We start from the raw sequence: 17982 nt of genomic DNA on the forward strand, positions 1-17982 counted from the left end.
AGTGAGGCAGTATTGATAACTTACGTAAGATATATTGATAAAGGACATTTTGTTGAAGAAATGTTGTTCTGTAAAAGATTAGAAAGCACCACTACCTCCAAAGATATATATAATAAGCTAAAAAAAACTACTTAGATGTCAATGATATACCAATGAAAAATATAACATCTTGTGCTGCAGATGGTGCTCCCAATATGATGGGCAAGAAAAATGGCTGCTTAAAATTGATGAAAGATGCGAATCCAGAAATGATTCTTGTGCATTGTGTTATTCATAGGGAAAACTTGGTAGCTAAAAACATCTCGCCTGTTCTGAATGAAGTATTACATACAGTAATAAAGTGTGTTAATGCTATTAAAGCTAGGGCCAAATGTGAGCATCTTTTCAAGCGATTTTGTGAAGAACAAAATGAAGACCATGTGAGACTTTTACTTCATACTGAAGTAAGATGGCTATCTAAAGGAAACTGTTTGAAAAGATTTATGGAACTGTTTGATACTCTTAGTGATTTCTTTTTTTTTTTTTTTTTTTAGATTTTATTTATTCATTATAGAGAGGAGAGAGAGAGAGAGAGAGAGAGAGAGAGAGAGAAAGGGGGAGGAGCAGGAAGCATCAACTCCCATATGCGCCTTGACCAGGCAAGCCCAGGGTTTTGAACCGGCAACCTCAGTGTTTCCAGGTTAACGCTTTATCCACTGCGCCACCACAGGTCAGGCCATCTTAGTGATTTCTTAAGTGACAAACCTGAAATGAAGTAACTGTTAACAATAGATGGTAAAGCATTTGTGAGTTATTTAGCCGATATCTTTGAAAAACTAAATATATTAAATAAGCAACTTCAAGGAACAAATAAAACTCTTGTCAATGCAAAAGCAAAGATATTTGGTTTCATTACCAATATTGAGTTATGTCAGAAACATATTAACAACAAAAACTTTAAACAGTTTCATTGGCTCCAAAAATGGGAAGTAACTGATACCGCTTTACTTGTTATTGTCAATCATTTGAATATCCTATCGGCTGATTTAAAAGAAAGATTTTCTGATTTAAAACAAATTGATTTCCCAACATGGATGATGCAGCCAATGTTAGTGGATTTGTCTGATATATCAAATATGCAGTATCAAGAAGAACTTGCAGAATTGCAAAATGATGAGTCAGTTAAAGCTTTATTTAATATCAAAGGAGCGATGGCATGGCTTTGTGAGGAAACAGAAATCAAATACCCAAATTCAACCAAATGTGAAAGAAAACTATTGCTACCATTTCCATCTCTATTTTAACTGAATGTGGATTTAGTGCTGTAAATGATTTACTGGTAAAAAAAAAAAAAAGAAATCGGCTGGATATAACACAATGTGGAGACTGGAGACTAAAGCTAACCAAATTGGAACCTAATATAAAATCTCTGTGCAGCAAGCATCAAGCACAAGGATCACACTAAATTAAAATAATAAATTAATATAGAAAAATCTGTATTAAAATTATTTGGAATTTAAATTTCTGTTTTTCATTATATGTTTTGAAATTTTACTTACTGTGTTTTGTTAATAATTTCATAGTGATTTCTTCCTAGAACCTATCATTTATGTTTATTAAGTGAACAAATCAATTTTTTAATGTTAAAAATTATGTATGTTACATAGGGGGGGGACATAAAAATTTTAGAAAGGTTAAGGTGGAGCATGGCACAAAAAAGGTTGGGAAACACTGCTCTATAACCAACCACAGGGCACTGAAGCACATCCCCAGCCACCCCTCCTGGAGCTAAACACAACAGAATCATGAGGCCAGCATAGCTTGTATAAAGAAGAGCTGCTCTTCCCAGATATCGACCCAGCAGGTAGGTATGGGGAAGTGGCAACACTTTGCCCACTGAGCTGCATGTGCATGTGGGGCTCCCTCACCTAGAGAGAGTGCAGAGCTAGGAAAACACTCTGGTACCAGCTGCAGGGCAATTCGACCCACCCAGAGAAAGTGCAGAGATAGTTGGTCACTTCTGGCATTCCCCTCCTGGAAAATATGGAGCTGGCAAATGGGCTATGGTCTGCACACAGGACTGCATGATCAGAAAAAGTGCAGAGATTGGGGGGTGCTGCTGCTCACACTAGTTGGGCTGCTCTACTCAAAGAAACCACAAAGCTAGAAAAACCTTGTGGCCCAGTGTGGAGTGACGGGGGCAATGCTGTGCATGTGCACAGGGCTGCCAAGCCCTGAAAAGGTGAAGAATGAACAAACTAAGGCTGTGTGTGCACCCAGGCCACCTCACCAGGACAAAGGGTGGATCTAATGGGGGGTGAGATACAAGAAAGCAATCAGGTAACCCAGTGGCCCCCAACCCCGGGCCGCAGACCGGTACCGGTCCGTGGGCCATTTGGTACTGGTCCACAGAGAAAGAATAAATAACTTACATTATTTTTGTTTTATTTATATTTAAGTCTGAACGATGTTTTAAAATTTATTTATTTATTTATTCATTTTAGAGAGAGAGAGAGAGAGAGAGAGAAGAGAGAGACAGGGGGAGGAGCTGGAAACATCAACTCCCATATGTGCCTTGACCAGGCAAGCCCAGGGTTTCGAACCGGCGACCTCAGCATTTCTAGGTTGATGCTTTATCCACTGTGCTACCACAGGTCAGGCTGAACGATGTTTTATTTTTTAAAAATGATCAGATTCCCTCTGTTACATTCATCTAAAACTCACTCTTGATGCTTGTCTCGTAAATTCAACAATTATACTTAAAAATCAAATACCACAGTTTTTATGCCAATCGCATAATTTTATCTTGTGCATTTATCCATTTACCTAAAGGCCAGTCCGTGAAAATATTTTCTGACATTAAACCGGTCTATGGCCCAAAAAAGTTTGGGGACCACTGAGGTAACCAAGTGCAGACCATGCTCTGCCAACAGGTAATTGAAACAGGACACACAAAGCACACACCACGCAGCCCCTTTTACACCAGGCAGCCCTGCCAAGACTAAAAGGACAAGGAGGCTCACACACCACAGGTGGCCCATTCAGAAGCCACTCCTCCAGGCCAGGCCACAGGACAGGCACTGCATGCACCGCCCCCCCCCCAACGACAACCAGCAGGCTGAAACTATTCAACACACAATGTAACAAAGACAACTTTTTCAAGAGTGGGTAAGATGAGTATTCCATTCAACTCAAAGGAACAAAAACAGACAAACAAAATAGGGAGACAGAAGAATATAGTCCAAATGAAGTACCAAGAAAAAAACTAATGAAATATCCTAATGAAATGGAGATGGGTAATTGGACAGATAAAGAATTCAAAGCAAACAGTCATAACGATGTTTAATAAACTTGAGAGTAGAATAGAGGAATTCAAGAGAGCGCTTGAACAACAAGAAAATGTAATAAGATCATCCGGCTTGAGCGCGGAGTCGCTGGCTTGAGCTTGGGATCATAGACATGACCCCATGGTCACCAGCTTAAACCCCAACTCTCTGGCTTGAGCAACGGGTTCACTGGCTTGGCTGGAGTCCCCGAGCTGGCCACACTTGTCCCCTCTCGAAACACCCTACCGCGAGCGCGCACTAACACGCGCGAATGTGCGCCCGTGGGCCAACCAGCCAGCCTTAGCGCCGTCTCCCGCGCAGGCACGTCGGGGCTGGGCGTGCAGGGTGGCCGGAGCATGGACGCGGATGGGACCCCGCGGGGCGGCGCTGAGGAAGCGACAGGGAGGACCTGGGCGGGCCAGGGATGGCTGGACCTGGCCGGGCGAGGGGCGGTTCCGCCGGCCGCTGCGCAGGGTCACGTGGCTGCGTCTCCCCCCAGGCCCCCGCGCCTTCAGGGCCGTCCGCGCCTACTTCTCCTGGAGGGTGGCCACCGTGGGCGACTGGGAGAAGGCGCACTGCGGAAACGTGAAGAGGAACCAGGACGCGCTGCACTGCACAGGTGACGGGGACCGGGCGGGAACCGCGGGCGGCATGCGGGCCCGCCTGTGTCCGGGCTGATCTTTCAAGCGCTTCGCTTTCGGGACCACGATTTTGTTTCTCCCCAGGCCTCAGAGCCCCTTGGCCCGCTTTCATGATTCACCGCCGGCAGACCGCCAGAACCCCGGCGGAGGACACTAAGGACTCGCATGAAGAATGGACTGGGAGGCAGCGAGGTGAGGGGCCGCAGGCCCGGCACTGCCCATTTGAAACCGACCCAGGGTCAGGTCCCCAGCGTCTCAGCAGCTAACGAGGGACAGAGCTTGCGTTTAGCAAACAAGTGAGATGCAAACAGTGCATTGTGCAGTATGGAGCGATTTGCTACACTGCTTCCATGTGTAAATAATTACACGTTTATAGATGTGTTCATGAGCAGGAACGGTATAAAAGTATAAAAGCACTTAAGAAATAACTCATTCAGAATAGTTCTCATCACAAGAGGAGGAGGAAGGTCTGGCCGGTGAGCAGTGCTCCAGGACAGGGCTGCCTGGCTGCACCAGCCACATTGCAGACCGGAAAGGATTAATCATGGTGATTAAGGCAGCTGGGGTTGTAGGCCAGGGTAGGGACCATCATATCAGGCCCTGTGTCAGCCATCTCTTCAGTGTGTCTAGTTTTATGAGGGTGTGGTCAGTAAGGTCCTTCCACTTTCATGGGTCTAACATTAAAACACAGCTGAAGTCCAGATGTGATCTCTAACTTGACCCAAATGGTTTCTGTGGTCCACAGACTTGAGGCTCTGTTCCCAAGACTGTTTGGTGCTGACCAGACTCTGATGATTAAGGAAGGGCAAGGATGGTCAAATGTGTAAAGGTGAAAGGATAAGAAGGAAAGGAGGCAAGGTGGTCACTGTACCATTAGACTGGACAAGGCCACTCTGAAACAAGAAGACAGAAAGGAGCCCTGGCCAAGTTGCTCAATTCATTAGAGAGTCGTCCCTATACACCAAGGATGTGGGTTTGATGTCCAGTCAGGGCCCATATCAGAATCAACCATTGAAGCCTGACCAGGTGGTAGCACAGAGGATAGAGCATCAACCTGGGATGATGAGGACCCAGGTTCCAAACCCCAAGGTTGCAGGCTTGAGGATGGGTACACTGGCTTGAGTGTGGAATCATAGACATGACCCCATGGTCACTGGCTTGAAGCCCAAGGTTGTTGGCTTGAGCCCAAATTTGCTGGTTTGAGCAAGGAGTCACTGGCTCAACTAGAGTCCCCTGGTCGGGGCATGTATGAGAAAGCAATCTATGAACAACTAAAGTACCGCAGCTATAAGTTGATGCTTCTCATCCTTCTCCCTTCCTGTCTGTCTCTTTAACTAAAAGAAAAAAGAAAGAATAATCAATCACTAAATGCACAAATCAGTGGAACAACAAATCAATGTTTCTCTCTCACTCTCCTCTCTTCTCTAAAATCAATTTTAAAAAGTTAATTTATTGATTTTAGAGAGAGGAGTGAGAGAGAGAGAGAAGGGGGTGGCAGAGAGGAGCAGGAAGCATCAACTTGTACTAGTTGCTTCTTGTGTGTGTCTTGACCATACAAGCCTGGGGTTACAAACTAGTGACCTCAGTGCTCCAGGTCGTTTCTTTATCCACTGTGCCACCACAGGTCAGGGAAATTTTTAAAAAATTTAAAAAAGAGAGAAAGGAGAAAGTGTTATGTTAAAGATTTGGAATTTCTGTCCGCTTAAGTGACCTTTATTATATTTTTGACATAAACGGCCAATTTTTTATTTTTATTTTAGTGAGAGAGAGGAAGGGACAGACAGGGACAGACTGGATGAAAGGGAGAGAGATAAGAAGCATCAGTTCTTCATTGCAGCTTCTTGTTCATTGATTGCTTTCTCATATGTGCCTTGACTGGGGGGCTACAGCACAGTGAGTGACCCCTTGCTCAAGCCAGTTAGCTACCTTGGACTTGAGCCAGCAACCATGGGGTCATGCCTGTGATCCCACGCTCAAGCCAGCGATCCTGTGCTCAAGCTGGTAAGCCTGCAGTCAAGCCGGTTTAGCCCGCACTGAAGCCAGCAGCCTCAGAGTTTCAAACCTGAGTCCTCAGCATCACAGTCCATCCTGGAGAAGTAAGACCCTCTGGACAACACTCTAGATGAAAATTGGGTAAGAGAGAGTCATTTGTAGATTTCGGTTCCTCTGAATCCTCTAGAAAGGCTAATAAGTATGGCCTAGGTATGTGGGGTGGACTTTGGATAGGACTGGATTTAAGAACTAAACTGAAAGTGAATTTAGCACTGGAGCTTTGGGCAAATCTTACAAATTCTCTGAGCTCTTGAATGCTAATGTGTAAAGTGAAGATACATGCATATATTCATTAACAGTATTCAATTCAATTTATTTATTTGTATATGTATTTATTTATTTTTTAGGTAAGATGAGGGGAGATAGTGAGGCTGACTCCCATATGCACCCTTACCAGGATCTACCTGGCAACCCCAGTTCTTGAGTACTGAGCTGTTTTTTAGCACCTCAGGATGATGTGCTCTGGCTAACCGAGCCATCCTGAGCACCCAGGGCCAATGCTCAAACCAATTGAGCCACTGGCTACAGGAAAAGAAGAGAAAGAGAAGGAGGAGAGGGAGGGTAGAGAAGAAAATGGTCACTTCTCCTATGTACCCTGACCAGAATCAAACCCGGGACATACACTGGGCTGATGCTCTATCCACTGAGCCACTAGCTAGGGCTTAAATTCAATGTAGAAGAACTGACACATACAAGTTGTCCAATAAATATATCTCTGATAATAGCAACCATATGCTGTTCGTGTTGTATACCAGGCCTTTCCTCAATACTTTACATATACTGTGCCCTTAAATATTTTAATTTCTTTTTAATTTTTAATTTTTTAATTTTTTTTATAGGAACAGAAAGAGAGTCAGAGAGAGGGATAGATAGGGACAGACAGACAGGAATGGAGAGAGATGAGAAGCATCAATCATCAGTTTTTCGTTGCAACACCTTAGTTGTTCATTGATTGCTTTCTCATGTGCCTTGACCGGGGGCCTTCAGCAGACCGAGCAATTCCTTGCTGGAGCCAGCGACCTTGGGTGCAAGCTGGTGAGCTTTTTGCTCAAGCCACATGAGCCCACGATCAAGCTGGTGACCTCTGGGTCTCAAACCTGGGTCCTTCCGCATCCCAGTCCGACGCTCTATCCACTGCACCACCACCTGGTCAGGCAATATTTTTATGAATAACTAATAGTTGGGAAGTTATACCTCATAATGGAAAGATCTAGAAACAAATATTGCATTGGCCATCTGTAGTCAGTGTAGAGGCTTACTATTATAGAGGCTCTCTAAGCCAATAGTTGACAAAGGAAAATACCAGAGTATATAGGACAGGTGATAATTTGATGGGAGGAGATTATGTTTTCTGACAAAATAGGGACTAAAAATCCAGATCCCAACAACCTCACTCTTCTCCAACTTAGAACTCAGAAGAGCCTGACCTGTGGTGGCGCGGTGGATAAAGCGTCGACCTGGAAATGCTGAGGTCACCGGTTCAAAACCCTGGGCTTGCCTGGTCAAGGCACATATGGGAGTTGATGCTTCCAGCTCCTCCTCCCCCTCCTTCTCTCTCTCTCTGTCTCTCCCTCTCCTTTCTAAAATGAATAAAAAAAATTTTTTTTAATTAAAAAAAAAAAAAAAAAAAAAAAAAGAACTCAGAAGAAAAGAGACCGAAGTAAAGATGTATATCCTACGAGAAAGAAAGGGCCATGTGCACCAACAGGTCAGTGAGCACCAGGACGATGACTACCTCTGTAAGTGACCCTCACAAGGAAGCATGTTATCTCTTCATACAATAATTTCATCTGGTCCTTTGGCCCTTAGAGCAGTGGTTCTCAACCTTTCTAATGCCATGACCCCGCAATACAGTTCCTCATGTTGCGGTGACCCCAAACCAAAAAATAATTTTGGTGGCTACTTCATAACTGTAATTTTGCTACAGTTATGATTCGGAATGTAAATACCTGATAGGCATTATGTATTTTCCGATGGCTTTAGGCGACCCCGCTGGGGTTGCGATCCACAGGTTAAGAACCGCTGCCTTGCCTGACCTGTGGTGGCGCAGTGGGATAAAGCGTCGACCTGGAACACTGAGGTTGCTGGTTCGAAACCTTGGGCTTGCCCGGTCAAGGCACATATGGGAGTTGATGCTTCCTGCTCCTCCCTCCCCTTCTCTCTCTCTCTCTCCTCTCTCTCTAAAAATTAATAAATAAAATATAAAAAAAAAAAAAAAAAAAAAAAGAACCGCTGCCTTAGAGCATTCCATTCCCTTATAGACCTGCACTACTTATCACACAAATTATCACCTGTCCTTCTATATACTCTGGTATTTTCCTTTGTCAACTATTGGCTTAGAGAGCCTCTATAATAGTAAGCCTCTACACTGACTACAGATGGCCAATGCAATATTTGTTTCTAGATCTTTCCATTATGAGGTATAACTTCCCAACTATTAGTTATTCATAAAAATATTGCCTGACCAGGTGGTGGTGCAGTGGATAGAGCGTCGGACTGGGATGCGGAAGGACCCAGGTTTGAGACCCAGAGGTCACCAGCTTGATCGTGGAGAATCTAGAATTGAGGCTCAATGATATGAGTGCTTGGGCTCTCTCTCTGAAGCTCTATACGTCCAGGAACATGCATTACACCTTCTCTAATCCCTGTTGTTCTCACCCCCAGATTGTGAGAAGTGTCAGAACTTCTTCATTGACAGTTGTGACGTGCATGGGCCCCCTACATTTGTAAAAGACACTGCAGTGGATAAGGGGCATCCGATCCATGCAGTCCTCACTCTGCCTCCTGGGTTGAGAATCAGACCATCGGGCATCCCTGAGGCTGGGCTTGGAGTGTGGACTGAGGCATCTGCTCTGCCAGTGGGTCTGCACTTTGGCCCTTATAAGGGCCAGATCACAGAAGATGAAGAGGCAGGCAACAACGGATACTCCTGGCAGGTGAGAAGTATTTACCTCTTCCCCTGTCTTGTGCCTTCCCACATCCCTCCCATGGCTTGGTGGGACCTGCCCTTCTACATACTAGGACATGGATGGAGACAGTCTGGTTAGCTCTGGGTACTGAGTGAACATTGCAGACATGGAGCTCCAGCTGAGGATCGCAGGTTAAGTGGGAGCAAAATAGTACACACACAAAGGAATGCCTCCTACCAGCCCTGAGTGGACAGGTCAACTCAGATGTGATAAGTAAGAAAAATATTGTCACGAGTGGCAATGCATGCAAGCTGAAAGACCTTTGTTAACAGTCGGGTAATATAAGTCTTCTATTACCCTCTCACCTGAAAAAAAACTTTATTTTTTCTTCCTGAAATGCAGATCACCAAAGGGAGAAACTGCTATAAGTATGTGAATGGGAAAGATGAATCCTGGGCCAACTGGATGAGGTAAGGCCAAGAAGTTTCTGGGAGTCATGGAGAACACTCATCCCTCTCAGGCCCATACATCTTACCTTCTCATTATGCCTCCCTCAGTGGTCTGCCTCAATCCTCTGTTCCTCTTTTTTCTCCATTCGGTGCTCTTTCAAAGCAAGAGGTATTTAGAGGAAGAAAGGAAATAAAAATAGAACATATGTCCTCAAAATATAAATCTCTATGATAGACAAAATTTAGGCACTGGAAAAAAACATTGAGGGCCTGGATTACACTTTAATTCAAGGGTCGAGAACCTTTTTGGCTGAGAGAGCCATGAACGCCACATATTTTAAAATGTAATTCCATGAGAGCCATACAATGACCCGTACACTGTGCATTATCTAATAAAAATTTGGTGCTGTCACGGAGGACAGCTGTGATTGGCTCCAGCATCCTGCAACCATGAACATGAGCGGTAGGAAATGAATGGATTGTAATACATGAGAACGTTTTATATTTTTAACATGTTTTTATTAAAAATTTGTCTGTGAGCCAGATGCAGTCATCAAAAAAGCCACATCTGGGGGAAGAGGAAATGAGATGTTGTTCTAGGGTTAAAGTTTTAGTTATGCAAGATAAATAAGTACAAGAGATCTAGGGTACTATAGCTAACACTTTATTACCTACTTGCAATTTGCTAAGAGAGGACATCATAAGTGGCAGCCTTGGAAACTGTATCCAAGTTCTCTCATCCAAAGAATAAAAACAGACCAAGAAGCCAGACAACAGCAGCTTTGAAAGTGAACCTGGCCTGACCTGACGTGGCGCAGTGGATAAAGCGTCTACCTGGAAATGCTGAGGTTGCCGGTTCGAAACCCTAGGCTTGTCTGGTCAAGGCACATATGGGAGTTGATGCTTCCAGCTCCTCCCCCCTTCTCTCTCTCTCTCTCACCTCTAAAATGAATAAATATGGCCTGACCTGTGGTGGCGCAGTGGATAAAGCGGCGACCTGGAAATGCTGAGGTCGCCGGTTTGAAACCCTGGGCTTGCCCAGTCAAGGCACATATGGGAGTTGATGCTTCCAGCTCCTCCCCTCTTCTCTCTCTCTCTCTTCTCCCCTCTCCCTCTCTGTCTCTCTCTCCTCTCTAAAAATGAATAAATAAAATAAAAAAAAAATGAAATATAAAATGAATAAATAAAATTAAAATAAAAAGCTTTAAAAAAAAAAAAAGAAAGTGAACCTGGTGGACTCTGAAGGAGTGTGTTTCCCCATTTCCACTTCCCCCCTTTCCCACACCTTTCTGTCCTTTGTAGGCTATAGTACAGCGGTTCTCAACCTGTGGGTCGCGACCCCAGTGGGGTCGCCTAAAGCCATCGGAAAATACATAATGCATATCAGGTATTTACATTCCGAATCATAACTGTAGCAAAATTACAGTTATGAAGTAGCCACCAAAATTATTTTTTGGTTTGGGGTCACCGCAACATGAGGAACTGTATTGCGGGGTCACGGCATTAGAAAGATTGAGAACCACTGCTATAGTGACACAAAAAAAGAGGAATTGTTGTAAGGTACCAAAAAGCTGAAAATTGATATTGATATTCTGGGAGGAAAGGTCAGGTTTTCCTATCAGCCTTTCCTGTCCCGTCCCTCCTTTAGGGAGGGGAGGAAGAAGAATGTAGAACAGTGGTAGTCAACCTGGTCCCTACCACCCACTAGGGGGCGTTCCAGCTTTCATGGTGGGTGGTAGCAGAGCAACCAAAGTATAAATAAAAAGATAGAATTTTTTTTTTTTTTTTTTTTTTTTTATGGAGACAGAGAGTCAGAGGGATAGACAGGGACAGACAGACAGGAATGGAGACAGATGAGAAGCATCAATCATTAGTTTTTCGTTGCGCATTGCAACTTCTTAGTTGTTCATTGATTGCTTTATCATATGTGCCTTGACCGTGGGCCTTCAGCAGACTGAGTAACACCTTGCTGGAGCCAGTGACCCTAGGTCCAAGCTGGTGAGCTTTTTGCTCAAGCCAGATGAGCCTGCGCTCAAGCTGGCGACCTCGGGTTCTCGAACCTGGGTCCTTCCACATCCCAGTCCAACACTCGATCCACTGCGCCACTGCCTGGTCAGGCTAAAAAGATAGATTTAACTATAGTAAGTTGTCTTATAAAGATTTATTCTGCCAAACTTAGTGAAAATCCAACATAAAGTACTTGGTAAGTAGTTGTTATATGCTTTATCTTGCTGTAACTCTGCTTTATAAATTTTATAAAGTAAAGTTACTTTCCTACTTTATCAATCACCATTACTGTGGAACCGGTGGGCAGTTAGAAAATTTTACTACTAACAGAGATACATAAGTGGGCGGTAGATATAAAAAGGTTAACTACCCCTAATGTAGAAGTTTCTAGCTTGCAAGAATAATCGGCCTGACCAGGCAGTGGCGCAGTGGATAGAGCATCGGACTGGGATGCAGAGGACCCAGGTTCGAGACCCCGAGGTCGCCAGCTTGAGCGTGGGCTCATTTGGTTTGAGCAAAAGCCCACCAGCTTGAACCCAAGGTCGCTGGCTTCAGCAAGGGGTCACTCGGTCTGCTGAAGGCCCACGGTCAAGGCACATATGAGAAAGCAATCAATGAACAACTAAGGTGTTGCAACATGTAATGAAAAACTAATGATTGATGCTTCTCATCTCTCTTCGTTCCTGTCTGTCTGTCCCTCTCTCTGACTCACTCTCTGTCTCTGTAAAAAATAAATAAATTAATTAATTAAAAAAAAAGAAGAAGAATCGGTCATTCAGTTTCAAATCTAACATAAAGGTTAACCAAGAAACTTCTCTTTCAATAGGAGGTAGAATTTACATACCACCTGGCATTGATTGTAGTTCTTCCCCCTTCCTGGAATCTTGAGGGTAAAATACCTCTAGGCTGGTGAGGGAAGATGAACCCTGAAAGATTTGTAAACATCTTTGATTGTGTTACCTTGAAAGTCTTAATGTTTCTGTGTATCCCCTAAACAAATGTTGCCAGCTTGTACCATGATGTCACGCTCTCCCCAGCTCGTGTGTGATCAAGGGTATATAAGCAGCCCCTGAACTATTTTGGGGACTGCACGACTTGGGTCTAATGCCCCATGTCAGCCATATGCAGCCGGCATATTTAATAAATCTCCTCCTCTAATAAAACTCTTGAAAATTCATCTGGAGTGGGTGTTTCTATACGAACTCGATGAAATGAGGTACAGTGCCTTTCAGAATCTGGGGTGCAGTACTTTATAACAGAATGTCCTAGATATACTTATACACAACTTTTGAGGGCACAGTTTGGAGGTGCAGGCGCACAGGACACTTGTAGAAGTGGGATAGCAGGGTCTCGCTGTAGCCCACAAGGAAATAGAACTTGTGCGCAGGCAGCTGCCTCAGGACCAGAGCACAGATCTCCACTTGGTTAGCCCGGCGCTTCAGGACAAGCTGGTCAGCCAGGCAGCCGGGGAAGGTACCCAGCATAAACTTGCGAAGAAAAACATCTTCCACCATTCGCTCTGCAGCATGGTCCTCACCATCAAGGTTACCTGTAAAGAGAAGGGCACCACAGACTCAACCAAATCTCTTGAATTAACACACAATAGCACAGGGCACCCATTCCACCCCCACCTCTGCCACGTTTCTTCTGCAAGTGGAATAAGAACATTTTAAAGTTCAAAATACAGCCTGACCTGTGGTGGCGCAGTGGATAAAGCGTCGACCTGGAAATGCTGAGGTCACCAGTTCGAAACCCTGGGCTTGCCTGGTCAAGGCACATATGGGAGTTGATGCTTCCAGCTCCTCCCCACCTTCTCTCTCTGTCTCTCTCTCCCCATTTCTCTCTCCTCTCTAAAATGAATAAAATTAAAAAAATAAATAAAGTTCAAAATACATTATTTCAATAAACTCACAAACTAGGTACTATCACTATCCTCACTTTACAAAGGAAACAGGTCTTCCTTAGCCAGGACACAAAACTCAGATGATCCCTCTGTCCACTCCCTTTTCCACAGTCTTTCTTTCTTTTTAAAATTATTTTATTAATATTTTAGAGACAGGGGAGGGAGACAGAGAGAAGAGAGGGAGAAATAGAGAAAGGGGGAGAGAGGAAAAGAAATGTGGGGGAGAAGCAAGAAGCATAAACTCATGTGTTCCTTGACCAGGCAAGCAGCATTTTGAACAAATAACCTCAGACTTCCAGTTTGACGCTTTATCCGCTGTACCACCACAGGCCAGGCTGTCACTTTTTGCTAACTGCCTTAAAGCACTTTTCATCGCACAGGCCACAGATGAGGCCATCATCTCCTTCTGAAGTTTGGGACAAGAGCTCTCACCAGCCAGGGCCATCACCTTCACCCAGTGAATTCTCAGTGTGGACCCTGCAAGCCCTCCCCTCTCACGATATCCACAGAGTCTCCACATCCATCTCCAAGTCTCAAAACCATACCCCAGAAAGGGTCAGGGAACAAGAACCTTTATCAGGGGTCTCCAAACTTTTTACACAGGGGGCCAGTTCACTGTCCCTCAGACGATTGGAGGGCTCCCAAATACAGTGATCCTCTCACTGACCACCAATGAAAGAGGTGCCCCTTCCAGAAGTGCAGTGGGGGCTGGATAAATGGCCTCAGGGGGCTGCATTGCGGCCAGCGGGCTGTAGTTTGGGGATGCCTGCTTTAAATAATTCTCTAGATAGATACATCTCAAACATCCAAATTGAAAACCTTCACACTGAACAAAATACAGTTGATTATCATTAATTTACTGTAGTTCTATTCTGTAAACTCACTGTAGACAATGAACTATCAAACACTCAACCATAGCTCCTGGAGAAATGCAAGGGTAGGCTCTGCAAGCCTTTAGCTACAATATACAATATTTTTGTCAATAGATCAATATATCACACAACCTTGTTTCATATCAGGTCTACCGGAAAGTTCTGTCTGTTTCTATCAAAAGTTTTGAAACATAAGCACGTTTATTTGGCGCATGTGTGCCTCTCTATTGTTATCACTTAATGTATACGTACTGATGTAGCAAATTAACTAAAACAAAGTTGGTTCACGTTAGTCTTATGTGTGAAGTGATAGTGTACCCATGGCTACTGATAAAATTCATTTACGCCACTGTAATTTTTACGAATTTCAACAAGGAAGAAATGCTACAGAAGCATGTAGAAATTTATTGAAAGTGTTTGGTGAAGGTACAGTTTCTGAAGATGGTTCGAAAAATTCGAAAGAGGTGATTTCGACCTTTTTGATAAGCCATGTTCTGAGCGACCATCTTTGATTGATGACGATGTTGTTAAGACCATGTTGGAGCAAGATCCTTTTCTGACAACATCGGAGATTGCAGAAACGCTTAATTCAGCTCAGCAAACCATTTGGGACCATATTCAGAGGAAAGGATTGGTGTGGAAATATTCAAGATGGGTGCCACATAAATTAAGAAGAATTTGGATGATCGAGTCGTCATATGTACATATCTGCTTGCTTGGAACAAAATCGAGCCCTTCTTGAACCGGATGATAACTGGGGATGAAAAGTGGATTACCTATGAAAACATCGTAAGGAAAAGGGCATATTGTGAACTCGGAAAACCTAGCCCTTCCACTTCTAAACCAAATTTGACTCTGAATAAGAGAATGTTGTGTATATGGTGGGACATTTGAGGACCAATACATTATGAGCTTTTAAAACCAAACGAAAAGCTCAATTTGGAGAAATATTGTCAGCAACTGGATAATTTAAAGACAGCAGTCCAAGAAAAGAGGCCGGCGATGTTCAATAGGAAGAACATACTGCATCATGATAATGCCAGGCCACATGCTGCTTTGGGGACTCATCAAAAAATTGCAGAACTAGGGAAGGGGGAAAAAAAAAATTGCAGAACTAGGCTGGGAAATTGTCGCATCCACCATATTCCCTGGACTTAGCACCCTCCGACTATCACTTGTTTTTGTCCTTACAAAATTTTTTGAAGGGCAAAAAATTCAAAACTGAAGAAGATATCAAACAAGCACTGGTTCAATTTTTCGCATCAAAAGATAAAACCTTTTTCAAAAACGGGATATACAAACTGCCCTCACGCTGGCAAGTAATCATTAATAATAACGGCAATTATATCATTTAATAAAGTTTATTGATGGTAAGAAAAATTTGTATTTTGTTTTATTCCAAAAACGGACAGAACTTTCCGGTAGACCATATATATTTCTACTTAAAGACACCTTTTTTATTATGTGGGCTAATTAATACTAAACTCTCCCAACAGCACCATGACTCATGCCTGAAGTAAGCTAATCTAACACGCACATTTCCTCTGTCAAGTATGTCACAGCCTCCCTGGGCTCAGGAACACCAGACAACCCCTCAGCATCACCGCTATTTAAGGCAGCGGAGTCAACAACAAAAAGCATAAAACTGTGAATACATGGAACCAGCAACTCAAAAGGACACATGAGTACTGTAGGAAAGCTGAAACTAGCAGCACAGACTGGAAGGAGACTTGACTTGGGGTGGTTAACACACAATACAACATACACACGATCATTATACAATTGTAAACCTGAAACCAACATAATTTTACAAACCAGCATCACCTCAATAAATTCAATACAAATTTAAAAAACTTCGGACAAATACACAGAAACAAAAACAAAAATTAAAAAAAGGGCACTGCCAAGAGTAGAAAAACCCACAGAAAATAAAGAAAAGCCAGTGCTTCAGAGGAAAGCTGCTGTATTTACAACACACTATCCCGCGTGTCCAAGTCGACTCTACAGGGTTTCACTCTTCACTGCCTCTGAGCCACCGGGCGCCTCATTCAATCACAAGTGATTGACAGCAAAGCAACAACACTTCCTGCCTCCAGGCACGCAAATCCCTCCGTGGAGGTTCAATCCGCTCCCCGCGGAAAAAGCCACCGCTGTGTCGCATTTCCACCCTCGTGCCCTGACGCCTGCTTTCCCACGTCTCCTCTACAGGTGGACGGATTTCTGACTCCACGCGGATCACTGAGTGGAGTAAAACCTCCAACGCGGCTCACTCCTCCTGTACCAGTCACAGCCGAGAACTCGTCGGTGGCGCCGGGGTCGCATCACCAGCCTCTGGCACCGTCGTCCCCTCACCTGTGTGCAGCGACAGCCAGCCCTTGCGGTGCGCGATGTGGTGAGGCGCGTGCGCCTCCTCGTACGTCACCGGCTTGTCCCCTTTGCTCACTCGGACCCGGGCCGCCCGATTCTAGGAGGACAGAGAGGCCGTAAGTCCGCACGCCCGACCCAGGCGGCGACCCGGCCCCGGCCCCTGGTCCCCAGGCGGCTCACCTTGGCGCACACCGCGGAGACGTGAAGGGCGCGCCAGGCACACGGCAGCTCTCGGCTCCAGGACAGCACCTGCATATGTGGAGGGGGAATCGTAACACGAAACCTGGGGCAGCCATGACCGGCCGAGCCCACCTCCCGCCACCGAGCCCGCTCACCCGCTCACCCGCTGTCCGAGCCTCCAGCTACCCATGGGCGCCGCCATTTTGGCTGAGCGCAGGGCGTGACGCTCCACCGCGCCGCGGGGGCAAAGGTCAGCGCGCCGTGGACGAGATCAAATCGGAGCCGCGCAGCTGCGACTCTGCGGTGGGGGGCGGGGCCCGAGGGCGAATTGGGGCCGGGGCCGGGCGGACCCACGCTCTGGCGCTCATTTCTGCACCTCTTCGCCGGCCACCGCTGGAGCCGCGGCTTGGGGCGGAATGAGCGTGAGTTTCTCACGGGAAGAGCTTGTCCCGGTGTCCTGAGGACAGCAACGTGCCCCTCGCCGCACTCCCGGGCCTCCCCTTGGAGCGTTTTCTCAGTTTTTACACATTCAGCTACTTGAATTGTCTCCAAATATTTTTTCTGCAATGTCGATATTAAAGCCCTAATGATACACGGAAACAAGCTCACAAAAACTGTCAAGATGCCATTTAAGAAAAAAAGATCGTCTACTTATATTCACACAGTAAAAATATACAAAAAGTCATTTCAAGTGTTAGCAGTTATCTTTGGAAAGTATGATGATGTGCAATTTCTTTTGGTTTGTAATTTTTTCTCCTTGTAGTCTCTATTCTCTTTAATGAACATATCTAGTATTTCTTCCGTATTTCTCATAACTTACTTTGCTTTTTAGGCCGTATTTAATTTACTTTTAAAACTTTCTATTACAGTTTACTTTCAGTAGTTTTTTCAAATAATTGTCTTTAAATCAAACTCCTAGATTTTATCCACAATGAAGAACAAACACGTTTTGGTTAAAACTTCACCCAATTTTTCAACGAGGCGCTAAGCAAAAGGGAGGGGCTTCACCCTGCCCTGGGCGGGTCAGAACCTCAGGGGACACCACGGGGCCTTGATGCTCAGACCAGGGCACTAACACCGTCATTGGTCTCCACTGACGACTACAGTGAGGGGGAAAGTACCAACACTGGATGTCTTATTTCAGAATTCAACACTGTAATGGGGAAAAAAACCTCAAAACACAAAATTTAGGCTCCAGGTTCTGGAGTTGTGCCCTGGTGGGACAATCTGTACACTTGAGCCTCAGTTACATTTTCTATAAAATGATTTTGTTGCTGATACCATGTCATAGAATTGT

At 44.7% G+C, this 17982-nt stretch overlaps 2 protein-coding genes across 2 annotated transcripts in view; one reads left to right on the forward strand and one right to left on the reverse strand.

The window, feature by feature from the left end:
* Nucleotides 1-6013: 6013 nt before the first annotated feature.
* Nucleotides 6014-17982, forward strand: part of LOC136318299 (histone-lysine N-methyltransferase PRDM9-like) — a 95052-nt gene continuing 83083 nt past the window's right edge. Inside the window, exon 1 of the mRNA XM_066250674.1 lies at nt 6014-6079. Within this exon, the coding sequence (XP_066106771.1) occupies nt 6069-6079 (11 nt within the window). The 5' untranslated portion in view covers nt 6014-6068. The remainder of the gene's footprint in view (nt 6080-17982) is intronic.
* On the reverse strand, nt 12598-16913 carry LOC136318297 (small ribosomal subunit protein uS3m). The gene is made up of 4 exons (XM_066250671.1): nt 16849-16913; nt 16686-16754; nt 16491-16602; nt 12598-12912 (listed from the first exon to the last, which is right to left on the reverse strand). Exons 1-4 carry the CDS (start codon nt 16885-16887, stop codon nt 12629-12631), a joined length of 504 nt encoding a protein of 167 aa, XP_066106768.1. The 5' UTR covers nt 16888-16913; the 3' UTR covers nt 12598-12628.

The sequence above is a fragment of the Saccopteryx bilineata genome, unplaced genomic scaffold (assembly GCF_036850765.1).
Source record: "Saccopteryx bilineata isolate mSacBil1 unplaced genomic scaffold, mSacBil1_pri_phased_curated manual_scaffold_29, whole genome shotgun sequence".
NCBI classification, from domain to species: domain Eukaryota; kingdom Metazoa; phylum Chordata; class Mammalia; order Chiroptera; family Emballonuridae; genus Saccopteryx; species Saccopteryx bilineata.

What these genes read in the sequence shown, in the direction of transcription:
- LOC136318297 (XM_066250671.1), bottom strand. Translation starts at nt 16,887, where the DNA reads ATGGCGGCGCCCATGGGTAGCTGGAGGCTCGGACAGCGG. An exon ending in GCTGGAGGCTCGGACAGCGG is followed by an intron (nt 16,755 to 16,848) that starts GTGAGCGGGTGA and finishes CCACATATGCAG; the next exon opens with GTGCTGTCCTGGAGCCGAGA. An exon ending in CTGGCTGTCGCTGCACACAG is followed by an intron (nt 12,913 to 16,490) that starts GTGAGGGGACGA and finishes TTCTCTTTACAG; the next exon opens with GTAACCTTGATGGTGAGGAC.